A 14,193-nucleotide genomic window follows, 5' to 3' on the forward strand; every position below is an offset into this window, starting at 1 on the left:
TTTTCTGACAATCTCTGTCTTCTGATTGGAGAGTTTAATCCATTTACACTTAAAATAATTACTGATAAGAAGGGATTTACTGCTATCATTGTGCTATTGGTTTCCTTATGCCCTATGGCTTTTTTCGTCTCTCATTTTCTGCATTACTGTTTTCATTTGTGTTTATTTTTTTGTAGTGAAATGTTTAAATTCCTCTCTCATTTCCTTTTTGTGTATTCTACAGCTATTTTCTTTGTGGTTACCATGGGGATTACATTTAACATCCTAATGTTACAACACTCTCATTTGAATTTATACCAGCTTTATTCTGTGTTTTGACATTTAAATGGCACGTATTCATGTAACCATCACCATGGTCAAGATATAAGAAGTTTCATCACTCAGAAAATTCCCTCATACCCCCTTTGGCCAGCAGAGTAGATGGTGGCAAATCCTGAGGGGAACATCTGTTGTCTTATAGGGAAGAAGCCTTTGAATTGTCTTCAAACGAGTTTGTGGAGTGCCTCCACTTAGTAAGCAGTGATGGGCTACTATTGTGGACTGGGGGGTTCAGGGGAACCTGGAAATACGAGATTTTTGGGGAGCATAGCCCACTTGTTTGCATTCATTTGTCAGAGTCTTATTCTTAACCCTCAGGACTCTGGTCTCGGCATAGCAGACGTGCCTTATAGGGCATTTAACCTTCTTTGAAGCCCAGCAACTCTGATAATTAAGTGTTGGTTCTGGTCCTTAGGTTTCTCTGTCCTCCTGCTGTAAGAAAGGAGACCATCTTTATATGCTTCTGGAGAGACCTTTTGGCTTACATGCCTAGCTTCTAATTGGCAGTTAATCAGCTTTTTGTTATCTTTTTTATTTTTTCTTCCAGTGAGCGAAGGGTTTAGTAATACTCTTTCAGTTTCATTGCTTTTGTAGTTATGATTTTTCCTTCACTGCCAGCTTTAAAATCCCATCTGAGCACCTGCAGCCAGCTGCCCTGGAAGCCTAGTGTAGGATGTTCATTAAGATCTTCCTTTGGGATCAACACCTGGGAGGAGGGAGGATTGGGCAGATGCAGAATTCATGGTGCAGTGTAGGTCTGGTGGTAGCTTTGTTCATCTCCTTTCAGGAGCTCTGATGCTAGAATTGGTTCTTCTGAGTTGCCCAGAATTGGGCTGAGGTGCTTAGGCCTTTATATTGCCCTATCAGTTGGTCGTTGGATGTGGGCTGCCCAGGAAGGATTTCCCTTAGGTAGGATCATTCTTTGCGGCTGAGGCAGTCCCTGAAGGACTGACTGAGCACTGCTAGCAGTTAAGGCAACAAGTCCTTCCCCGAAGGGGAGCTGGGCAGCACGTCAGCGTCTGCTACAATTCCTCTGTCTTCACTAAGAATGATTATATCATTACCTTGCTTCTCCTAGATTTGGGTTTCATTTGTTCCAGAATTTGTTTTAGTTTTTTTAGTATCATTTTGAACTCATGGATATAAATAACATATACTTAACAGACTTTATGTTGACTTACACATATAGAAGGATGTACAAATGTATGTAAATATACAGCTTAATAAATGTTGACAGTGTGAACACATCAGTGGAACTTGTATAGTGCTGGCAATCAGTAGGTCCTTCTTTCCTCTTGCATTTCCTTCTAGTCATTACCTGTTCTTTCCAAGGGTCTCTACTATCCTGACTTGAATTTAACATGTCGTTGAAATTTGTGTAACAGAGTCACACAGTAAGTGATGTTTTGTTCTGGCTTCTTTTCATTCGTATATTTGTGAGACTAAGCTTACGGTTGTAAATCATTTATTTTTATTGCTATACAGTTTTTCTTTGAATAGACTGCTTTTGAAAAAACCATTTCTGCTATTGATAGACACTTGGAGTGTTCTCAGTTTATGAAAGGGCTGTTTTAAACATTTGTACATATCTTTTGGTGAACATATATACGAATACATCTAAGGTATAGGTATATACCTAGTGAAATTGCTAAATGTGTATATGTTCTGTTTCAGTAGATAATGCCAGACATTTTTCAAAACAATTATTGATTTACACTCCTACTAGTAATGTATAAGAATTCCAGTTGCTGGGATTCCAACTGGCTGGCTCAGTTGGTAGAGAATGCTACTTTTGATCTCAAGGTTGTGGGTTCAAGCCCCATGTTGGGTGTAGAGATTACTTAAATAAATAAACTTAAAAAAAAAAAGAGTTCCAGTTGCTGCAGTTTGCCTGTTTATGTAGGATGTAACCCTCCAAAGCTTATGGTTGAAAGCTGGGTATATTTACTGGGTCCCCTCCACTAGCAGGTTCTGAAGTCTAATTTTTTGTCTTCCTGAGGCTGAGACTTTAAAATTCTGCTTTGCTTTTCAGAAGTTTTTGGCTTACCTTTTAACCCTTTTCCACCACTTATGCATTTGAGGCCCCCTCATGTCTTCGGTTTTGTCACTTCAGACCTCATTGTCAACCCAAATCTCTGATGGCTCCTATTTGCCTCAACAGAGGTACCTTAGAACGTGACTTTCTGGCACGCTTTCATTCTCTATTGCAACGTTATTCTGTCTCTTATTTTTTCTCATAGTGACTTCACATGTGATTTGACCACATTCTTTCTATGTGAACTTACTTTTCCTGAATTGGTGAGAGGGAGCTGTGAGCCAGGAGAGCTTTTTATCTTCGTGGCTCTAGAGCTCTTCTGTTACTTTCATGAAATGAAATACATCATCTCATCCTTTTTGAGCTCCTTAGCTGTCTTCCTTTTTACCACCTTTATGTAAAGGCCCTTTTTCCTTTACCCCCGTTGTCCCTATTGGAGTGAATCTCAGCAATTTCTTCTCAGTGTGGGCTTCACCCTAAAAGGGGGTGCTTCTTCAGCTGGTTAGTTTAGAAGTGTGCTGCCCAGTGGTGTCCAGTGGCTAATTAAAGTTAAATTTAAGTAAATAGAAGTAAACATTTGATTCCTCATGTGCATTAGCCATGTAACATGTGCTCAGTAGTCACACGTGGCTATAGCTACTATATTGAGCATTGTTGATATAGTATAATCTCACCACAGAAAGTTCTGTTAGATAGTGGTGGCTTAAAGTGTGCTCTGTTCTCTTCAGGCGTTAGTGTAGACCTTTCGCACTCATGTGCAAATTGCAATATGCAGAAAGCCCCGTGTGTTTCAGCTAATGTTCTTTTTTTTTTTTTTTTTTTCTTTTGTCAGTTAATGTTCTTAAGTTGGCCTGTTGTACTTTTCATTGAGGATGGAATAGAATTCTGGTATTTTCCTCTTGTTGGACCCATTATACACTCAGCTTTCTTTTGCAGAGATACTAATACCACACCAGTTTTGTAGCTCTAAGTGGTTTGTTGCTATTTGCTTGTTTTTTGGGGTTTGTGGGTACCTTGTCCCCTGCTTTATGGAGTTCACCTATTCAAATGCTAATTTCATCTGGAAGCACCCTCAGAAACACACCCAGAAATGACGTTTAGCCAGATATCTGTACATCCTATGAGCCAGTCAAGTTAAGGTATAAAATTAACCATTACAGAGGGAGTTGGGGAGATTTACAAGTTACATTGCAGCCACTGCCTTCTTCTAAAAGCCCCCTTTCAGATTCAGCACGCTGCCCCCCACCAACCTTTAAAATTAACATTATGTAATTCTGTAGCTCCTGTTCTGCCCCTTCTAACCCTAAAAAGGCTTTTCCTCTCTTTTATTTAGTGTTTATTATCAAGTCAGTCACTTGTTACTGACTAGGCAGACTTACGCATGTCGCTGGGTCTCTTTCCACCTTTAGTTGCACCATTTTAAAAATGAGAATGCTGGACGCAGGTTTGTTTTCTCACAGAGGAACCTCACCGGTGTTCTCTTAGCGTTTGCAGGATCTAGTATTTAAACAGTAAATATATTCATGATACTTTCAATGGAAAATGCTACTTTTGTTTGATACTTTTTTTTTTTTTTTTTGATGTGTATTTTTGAGAGGGCTTGAGTGGGGCGGGGGAGGGGCAGAGAGAGAGGGAGACATAGAATCGGAGGCAGGCTCCAGGCTCTGAGCTGTCAGCACAGAGCCTGACATGAAGGTTGAACTCACGAACTGCCAGATCATGACCCGAGCTGAAGTTGAGTGCTTAACCGACTGAGCCACCCAGGTGCCCAGAAAATGCTACTTTTGAACGGAGTAGAGATGAACTTCTTGGCAATGTGACTTAACTCATTCTCAGATAAATGTAAATGTGGCGACCTTAAGAGATATTTTTTCCATGAGACTTAACTGTTTGTTTTTCTGTTACTCCCTCAACTGTGTACTTGAGGGTGATCATCTTACCTGACTTTGTCTTACTGTGTTTATTCCTGGTTATACAGTTCTCATTTCTGAACAATCTGCACTTATTTCCCATTAATTGATTAGAGGTCTGGGGCATGGATTTTCTTGGTCTGTTGTTTTAAGAGTTCAGTGTTTAAGGGAAAGGATTGTATGCCTTCTCTGAAATAATTTTTAGCTACAAGGAAATAGCTCTATTTCTGTGAGTCATCTCTCTTATGTAATGCTGGGTAAAGTTTTAATTTTGTAGGTAGAGATTTACAATTTCCAGACGGAAAGCTACAAAAATTGAAATTTCAAGAGAGTTGTAGATTTGCTACAAATGCTAATCTGTATTGAAAATTGGAGTTTGAGATACAAATGTAGGTAACCGTGACTGATAAGAATTTTCCTCAAACCTCTTGATTTTCAGTGAGAAATAGTTCTTTTTAGTCCTTTTCATGTGTAAGCTAACATTTTCTTTTTCCCTTAGCTTCCAATAAAAACAGGACAGCAGAACACGCATACCAAAGTCAGTACTGAACACAACAAGGAATGTCTTATTAATATTTCCAAATACAAGTTTTCTTTGGTTATCAGCGGCCTCACCACTATCTTAAAGAATGTTAACAATATGGTGAGTATTTGGGCTATTGTTTTGTGGGGGAATTTGTTTTGGTTTGTTTTTGATTTAAAGATTTGGAGCAGCATATTTTGAAGTATGGAAAGTCCTTTTCTGTGGACTCCAGATATAAACATTCACCATTGTATTTTGTGGGTGAGCATAGGTAACCTTTTAACTTTCATTTTAGTTTTTGATTCTTTCTCTTAGATCCTTCTCTTATTTGTGACCCTATCTTCTTTTTTTTTTTTTTTTTTTTTTTTTTTTTGGTGGGGGGGAATTAAGATTTCATATAGACTGTAGGTTGTATATGAATTGATCATGGAGTAATCTTTTAAAATATTTTTTTTAGTTTCTTCTTTGAATATTTACTTCTCAGGTTGCCCTAGTCCTAAGTAGATGATAAATATGACCTTGTAGTGATAAAATGTGAGATTGCTCTTATGAAGATATTGTTTTATTTCCTTCCTCCTGTAACCTGTGACAAATTCTATAGTAGTTCAAGATCCCATTGTTGAAATGATTTTCCTCAAATAGTCATTTCATCAAGTAATTCCACTGTCACAAGCTCCCAGTTGCCTTTTTTCCTGTTTTATAAAATCGATTTACATTCCCTAGGCTACAAGTTATTCCAGTATATATTTCTCCTATATCTCGCAGGTGATCCGTCTTCTCTGTCAATTCCTGTCTAAAACCTCCTTCATACTCAGTGCAAAACAACCGATCTGGGTGTTTCTTGATTAATTCTAAACTGCTTTTCCTGTCTTTAGCACTTATAAACCACAATTTATATTGTTTGTATTGAGCATTGAGACTGACTTCTGGTTGTAGATTGTGAGACTCAGTCCCATTTTTATAGTCACATCATCTTTGGTTTGTTTTCTTTTTAAAAACTTGGTTAGACAATGCCCTAAACTTAGAAAACTGATAAACTGGAGGTGTGAGCAGTCATTTGCCATACAAAGAAATTTTTTCCTTATAGAGAAAATTAAGATTTTCTGAAGAAAGCAGAACCTCTTAGGAACACGTAAAGTGAATTACAGAAATACATTTAAGATTTTGTGGATCTCTTCTGTTGCAGTGTGTGGGGCATGGTGATAGGATGTTCCTTATATAAATATGTGGCTGTGTTCCCAGTTAGATGAAAATATTTGAATATTTGGAACCTTCTTTTCAAAAACAAAAACAAAAGCAGTATTGTGATATTGGCATTCATTTAGTGCTTACTGAATAAACTGACTTTTGGAAACCATAGTTTCTTGTTGGTAAATAGCATAGTATTAAATTTAAGGATAGTGAATGCCTAAAATTCACTGTAATTGGTATTATAGTATTTTGTGCCTGTAAGAATTTAGACTTTGATTATCTTGTGGCATTGAAGTTAAATGTTCAATTCAAGATTCTGGCTCAGATCTATATGTATTTCTAAATCCTTTGTATTTTTAAAGTATAAGCAAAAGTTATTTTCTTTTACTGTTACAACACTGATGACAGACTGTAATAAATGCCAGCATTTTCATTTGCCTGGGAATATACTTTGAGCATTAAGATAAAATAGAAATAATAGATTTAAATACAGTCTAATCTGGGAGGTAAAATGGAAAACATGATTTCTTTTTTTCTTAATCCTTTGTCCCTTTTCAGATATGTGCTGATTTGTAGTAGGGAACAATAGCCAACTTTTAGTGTTGTGAATATCTTTTCTTTTAGAGAATATTTGGAGAAGCTGCTGAAAAAAATTTATATCTCTCTCAGTTGATTATATTGGATACACTGGAAAAATGTCTTGCTGGGGTAAGTAAATCTAAAATAGGCAGATTTTGTGAATTCAGTTTTGAGAATGATCTGATGTACCACAATGTATACGGACAAGAAAAGTCCTATGGATTTTTTTTGCCTAAGACATATGAATACGAATTTTGTTAACAGAGTTAACAGAGTGCAGACAAGTTTTCAAGAGAAACTTATTTTCTTATCTTTTGTAAATAGATACTAAGTTTATTTGTAAAGTGTTAAGCTTGAGCCACATATCTGTTTCAGGTTTTTTAGAGGAGGTTATGAAAAAAGCCACCATTTGACTCACTTAATTTCTCCAGATATTGTTAGGCCTGCAGCATTGGTTAGCTGTGAAAAAATGTGACAGGAAGACCAGGAGGAAACTTGTCTCTTTCCCCGTTTTAGTATTTTATCTGATTTTAGGGCTTTACTTTTCAAATCTATATAAAAGGAGACTTTAAAAAATTATAACTATTGCTGATAGATCCTACCTGAAGAAGACTTGTTATATGTACATATGAACATACAAACTAGATATGGGGAGGAGTCGTTGAGTACAAAACAGTTCTTTCTTCGGTTTTTTCTGAATAGTTACCTCATTATGTTTCAACCATGACTTAATTAGAATTTGTCAAGAATATTTTCGTTGTATAAAGCAAGGTGTTTCTGTACTTCAGCAGCCTTAATTCTTACCGGAACATGGTAGGAGCTACCTTCATTTTAAATGTCTGTTCACTAAATATTAGAGTTTAAATTTTTATATTCTCTCTTCTTTGGCACATCTTTTGCCTTTATTCAGAATTGCTTCTGTATTCTACATGCTACAGTTTTCTGTGGTAAACCTTGTTGGGAGGGACTTGGAGATGAGGACTGATTGTGTGGTTGAGAAGAGAGGGAATGGTCAGCAGTGTTGGAGGAAGGGGTAGAGTATGGAGTTGGAAAAATAATTACATTCATTCCACTGTACATCCTGAGAAAAGAGACATGTTTAACACTATAGGCCACCAGACCTCAGCATAATGTTTTAAACTTTTGTTGACCCTTGACCGTATTCCAAAATTGTCAGACAGTGTTAATAAGTTTTCTACTTACATTGAGGGTACGCTAGTTCTGTTTTTAGCTTGGTGCTTTCTATTAATTTGTGATGTGCTGTGGTTCATTTGTAAAATGGAGTGAAAGAGCAGAAGCACTGTTAAATAGGATGATGTAATTGTGAAGATGGACAGTTTAAACTTACCCTGAATCAGTTCTCTGTATTTGTCTTGTTGCTTTTTGATTGTAAATACCAGTATATGAGCCATATCCGTGTTTGAATGGAGGTCCCATAGCTCTTCTCTGTTAACCTTTATAACTGAGAGGTAATGGTCAATGTATTTTGGAGAATGATTACTGCTGTTATTGGCTCTTGTTTAATTGATACTCTTTGGAGATCGCCTAACTGAAACTCTAATAAATGGGCATGGTATAACTTATATAATACATAAAATATATGTTACTTTGTTCTATTGAAAATGTATAAATTTTTTTCATTGAATTTACAATTAAAAAACAATGCTATTCATATCATTGAACAGTTGCGTTTTTCGGAATTGCCTTCAATAATTTTATAGTTGTCTGTTGATTTTCATTTTTAGATTGAAGTAAGTTGAGGTAGTTTAAGAACAGCCTACAAGTGCATGTTTATCATATAAGTAGTTGAAATAACTGAATGAAAATGATCAAATATTTATGAAAATCATATGAGTAAAATTTTGTAGAATTTGAGGAATCTTTGTTCCTACACGTATGACCATTATTCAAAAGATTGCATACTTCTGTAATTATTACTTGTTTATTAATTGGAGTTTCAACATTTCTCTTGTTTGATTGGCCTATAAGATATAGGCGTCGCCACTTGAATTTTGCAGGGTTTTATGATGTCTCTTTATTTGCTGTCCATATTTTTCAGTGTGTTTACATCTGAAAACACTTGGATTACAATTACAGAATCAAGCATAGCACACAGTTGTCCAAAATTTTGCTCTTGGTCATCATGCTTGGTGTATCAAAATTGTCATTCTTACATGAATATTAGCTGTTAGGCGATACGGAACAGTATATCTGCAGGATAGCTTCTCTATTGGTTATTTTGCTAATTATAGACATTTCCTTTATAAAGTAGAGATCTTGGTGTTAACACCAAAATTATCAAGCTTGGTGTGTCATTAATATTGGGACCACCTGGCATTATGTGCCCCTGATTTGATACAATATGTACTTTACTGAATTACCTGACTGTTTAATCTGAATCTAATCAGACTATTAGATTTAGGTCCCAGCTACAGAAAATACAGTAACTAGAAAGACAAGGCACACTACTAAGAAATAATCGAATCAACAATATGGAACATTTTCTAAGGCCCATTTTCTTAAATCAATGTTATGGAAAGTAAAAATGAAGTATAAGGAATGTGTGGTGGGGAGAGATTGTTTTAGAATAAAGAGAGTAAAGGAATCATGCTGCAATCATCTGAACCTTTTTTGGGTCCTGACTAAATTAAAAAGAAGCTATGAAAGACATTTTGGGGGCAGTTGGGGAAATTTGAATATAGATTGGGTATTAGCTGATACAAGGGGAATTGTTTTTTATTTTTGTTTTTGTATTTTTGTTCTTTGATGTGATTGTATTGAAGTTATATTGGAGAATGTCCTTATTTTTGAGAGATGCTAAGGTACCTATGGACGAAGTGTTAAAATGTTTGTAACTTACTTTGAAATGGCTCAACCAAAATAAAATTATTTGTAATAAGTACATATCTATGTGTTTTAGGCAGTCCTCTAAAAGGCAGGTGTGATTGCCCATCCAGGAATGTATTTGGATTTGAGACAGATGACACAATGCACTCAAAAATGAATATGAATAAAGTTTTTTTAGAACTCAAAATAAACTTGGGATTCCCAGGAGTGGGAAGGCTTATTATGTAGGGAATTGGTGAACAGGGAACAAACAGGACTAGTGGTGGTGGTGGTGTGGGGGATGATGCTGGGGAGGATGGATGGGAGCCTTTATTGTGACTCAGAGGTCAAAGATGGAACCATTCTCTTTATTAGACTAACTATAGGTGGATACAGCAAACACGATGAAATATTAACAATTGTTGAATCTAGGTGATGAATGTTATTATTGTATTGAACCACGGTATGAATATATCATTGTCCACTATTGTATTTCAAGTCTAATGTATGCTTGAAAATTTTCATAGCAGAGAATCTTTACATGTAAATTTAAGAAAGTTATAGAATTATGTGATTATTTCTATTTTAGCAACCAAAGGACACAATGCGATTAGATGAAACGATGCTGGTCAAACAGTTGCTGCCAGAAATCTGCCATTTTCTTCACACCTGTCGTGAAGGAAACCAGCATGCAGCTGAACTTCGGAATTCTGCATCTGGGGTTTTATTTTCTCTCAGCTGCAACAACTTCAACGCAGTGTTTAGTCGCATCTCTACCAGGTTAGTGTGTAAATCTACATAGGACTGTTGCAAGTAATAAACTTTTAGAAGTTTTCTTTTGTCTGCGTAAAAACAAAAAGTTGACAGAAATGAATTTGACTTGGGCTTTTGTATAAATTTTATGCATTGATTTCTTTGAAAGTTTTATTGTGCAACATTGTGATATTGATGTGTACAATTGTGAGTACTGTTAGGGGGTTGAAAGTCCAAATTTTAGGATGATACATCACCCATAATTAGGTTTTTGTTTTTAACACTAGGTATGAGGTTTTGGTTGGCCTTTCTAACATTTTGTTCCTTTAAATGGAATTAGCTAATCAGATAGAATAACTGATAAGAGTAGTCAGAATTCCAGTGACCTCCCAGCTCTGTTCTTTATCACAAGATTCTAAGTTACCAAATGAAAACAAAACCTAGCAATATGGAAGCACAAGGAAGTAAGTAATTTGCAAAGTAGACTTCTCCAGAAAGTGGACTGTGTTCTAAGTGTATGAATTGTAAAAGCTCCTTTTTTTTTTTTTTTTTTTTTTTTTTTTTTTTTTTAGTATTTACAGCAAATGTGCTGTTTTATTCTCATAGTATCTGTGAAATGTAGGTGATACTTCCCCCAGTTTACAGATAAGCAACTAATACCCAAAAAATTTATCAAGGCGGTATGTCAAACCATGGAGGACCCAAAATTTTTAAGTCAGACTGGTCAGAGTCTATTAGGTTCGTTATATTAGACTGCTACTCTAAACTTCCATTTTAACCATATTTTTACTGTTGTGCTTCAAGTTTATATGATAAATATTATTTAAGCTTTTACTGATAAAAATCACTATGTGATATGCTATAGATGGGAAGAAATTGGTGTATAGATGGTGCTCTATGGACTAGAATTATAACTGATGGTAGCAGGTAATTCTGGAACTTGCTTTCTTACCAATGATTTGCCTGTCGTATACAAGTACAGTCAAATGGGTCCTTAATTATGTTTGTTTATTCTTTGTTTACTGGTACATCTTTTATCTTTTGACTTGTCTGTGTTGTGTGAACAGCAGGCTTCCATTAGTCAGCTTTGGTCATTGTTCCGTTGTTTTCCAACAGGTGTGAATGAGAACATACATCATAATTAGAAAATTTGTGCTGTAGTGTTTTGAGGACTTGGCTAACTTCAAAATCTTGCCATCTTTTTAAGAAATACAACATTTTTATAGTCATGATGCTAGGCCATAATATTCTTCAGTCCCTCTTCAGAACTGGTGCAAAGAAAATTAAAATTTTGTTCAATGGTGTGGTGTAATAAGATTGATAATATTAGGTAATGTTTATTCAATAGAAAATTGTCTTCATGAAATTTTTTGAGTGGTAACATTTTATATTCTGAGTAATATTAAACTAGATGAAGTAGCAAGGTAACTGACGCCTAGGGGATAGGTGGTGTGAAATTGTAAAAGACAAAAAACAAAACCCCTTCTTTGTTTAAATGATGACTGTACCAGCTTATTATTTGAAATAATCTTACATTGAAGGTAGAAAATTATCAAAAGAATAAAATGTTTTTAGCATATCCAAGTATGAGTTGCTTTATAAAGCACAGCAAATATGCCACCTTTTAAAAAGTTGAGAAATTTTCTAGTCACCCAAAGGTTTCATTTTATAGGATTTTGCAGCATTAGCACATGTAAATATGTAACACATGTAAATATGCTTTTGTGTATTTTCCAAACCTAGTTCACAGTTTCCAGAAGAGAAGTTAAATGTCTCCAAAATAAGCCAGTTTCTTTAGCTTTCAGGGGGCAGACTGCTCAGAAATGGGATCTGTGAAATACATGTTTCAGACGACTGCGTTTGCTGTTTAATTTAGCTTGTGCCAGACATAGGAGATGATCTTGTTAGAAGACCACTCACCTAAAAGACCATTCTGATGGTTTAATTTAGATACAGATATCTTATGACATTGCTGTCATAGCATTAGGTGGCTTAAAATACGCAAGTGACTAGAATGGCAGTTTCTTTCTGAAGATTGAGTTTATATGTCATATAAATTAAATGGACCAATATCATGAACATTTGTTTGACTATTCTGCCTGTCCACAGATGTTTCTCTTTTAGGCTTAACATTAGCTTTTGATATTTCTTTTTTCTTTTTTTTAATGTTTGTTTATTTGTTTTGAGAGAGTGTGAAAGAGTGGAGGAGAGGAGAGGCAGAGAGAGAAGGAGAGAGAGAATCCCCAGCAGGCTCCTCACTGTCAGTGCAGAGCGTGATGCAGGGCTTTAGATCATGACCTGAGCTGAAATTGAGTCTGGACCCTTAACCAACTGAGCTACCCAGGTGCCCCTAGCTTTTGATATTTCTGTCCTTTGATTTTTTTTAGGGGAATATGGACTACAGATCTTAAGTTTATTAGTCTGCTGAAGTATATACATGTTCTGTGGCTCATAATACTCTTTGATGTAGAAGATCAGCTGCTTTCTCCACAGAATTGTTGCACACTCGTAATAGATCTAATTGTTTTGTAGTGGGAGGGTCCTGTGGAATATCTGATTTGACAAACCACCAGAAGCAGAAGACTCAGTGATTTTTTTTAAAGTTTATTTATTTAGAGAGAGAGAGAATGAGTGGGGAAGGAGTGGGTGGGGGGTGGGGACAGAGGATACAAAGCGGGCACTGTGCTCATAGCAGAGAGTCTGATGTGGGGCTCAAACTCACGAACTGTGAGATCATGACCTGAGCTGCAGTCAGATGCTTAACTGACTGAACCACCTAGGCACCTCAAGACTCAGTGATTTTAAAAGTTCTATTTGGGGCGCCTGGGTGGCTCAGTCGGTTGGGCGTCCGACTTCGGCTCAGGTCATGATCTCACGGTCCGTGAGTTTGAGCCCCGCGTCGGGCTCTGTTCTGACGGCTCAGAGCCTGGAGCCTGTTTCAGATTCTGTGTCTCCCTCTCTCTCTGACCCTCCCCCGTTCATGCTCTGTCTCTCTCTGTCTCAAAAATAAACATTAAAAAATAAATAAATAAATAAATAAATAAATAAATAAATAAAGTTCTATTTGATTCTTTTACAAATCTTTTTTTTTTTTATGGTTTCTTATTCTTCTTAATAATTTTAAATTTCTTATATGACTATAATAACTTAAAACATACTTATTTTATATTCTCTTAAGATTGATCTCATAATGCTTGTATGTGCCGACTCTCATTCACAGTGAATTGTTTCCTCTCTCTTTTGTGAACTTGGATTGCAAAGTCATCTTTAGTGCACATCTCTATTTTCTTTGGGGATCTCTTGCAGCCTGGAGCTGTGGGAGTGTCCTAGTGATGGTTTTTGCATTTACATTTGTTTTTGCCAAGTACCCAGCTCTGGACTTATTTTTTTGGTTAATTTCTCATCCCTGGATTGTATTGATAGTATAAATGTGGACCTCAAACCCTTATCAGGTAACAGCCCTGGGTGACTTTTTCCCCTACCCAAAACTTAGCCAGAGCAGATAGACATCTTGTGCTGGTAGATTTTTTTTTTTTTTTTTCCCCTTCCACCCTTCCTTCATTCTTTGACTCTCTCTGTGCAACCTTCTTTTAAGGAAGTGCATAGTTCTTGCTAGTCTTTTGTTTTTTCCAGGACCCCAGTTCTACTCCCTGCACTATTAAGGTATAAGATTTTGTATTCAGTCCCATGTAGATGTTAGACCAAAACCCCTAGGGTAAGGAGAGGAAAAAGCCTACCCACCTTTGTGCTTCCTTTGTTGCAAGATAAGACCATGTCTTCAAAATCATCTCTGGTTTTCATTTTCCTCTTCATTTCTGGACCTGGGTGGATGGGTGGTGGTTGGGGCGGGGGGGGGGGGGGGGTTGTTTTCATTAATTTCTATATATTTAATTTATATATATTTTTTAATTTTTATGTTTATTTTTGAGAGAGAGAGAGAGAGAGAGAGAGACAGCATGAGTGGGAGAAGGGCAGAGAGAGGGAGACAGAATCTGAAGCAGGCTCCAGGCTCTGAGTTGTCAACATAGAGCTCGATACGAGGCTGGAACCCATGAACC

General features: G+C 36.4%; 1 protein-coding gene across 9 annotated transcripts in view; it reads left to right on the forward strand.

Moving 5' to 3' along the window:
- Window positions 1-14,193, forward strand: part of NF1 (neurofibromin 1) — a 247,498-nt gene that overhangs the window by 49,009 nt on the left and 184,296 nt on the right. For all 9 annotated transcript variants that reach the window (XM_060646729.3, XM_060646737.3, XM_060646735.3 and 6 more), the window contains exons 2-4: window positions 4,763-4,906; window positions 6,602-6,685; window positions 9,972-10,162. In XM_060646729.3, coding sequence (XP_060502712.1) covers window positions 4,763-4,906; window positions 6,602-6,685; window positions 9,972-10,162 — 419 coding nt within the window. The remainder of the gene's footprint in view (window positions 1-4,762; window positions 4,907-6,601; window positions 6,686-9,971; window positions 10,163-14,193) is intronic.

Source organism: Panthera onca, chromosome E1 (assembly GCF_046562875.1).
Source record: "Panthera onca isolate mPanOnc1 chromosome E1, mPanOnc1 haplotype 2, whole genome shotgun sequence".
NCBI lineage: Eukaryota > Metazoa > Chordata > Mammalia > Carnivora > Felidae > Panthera > Panthera onca.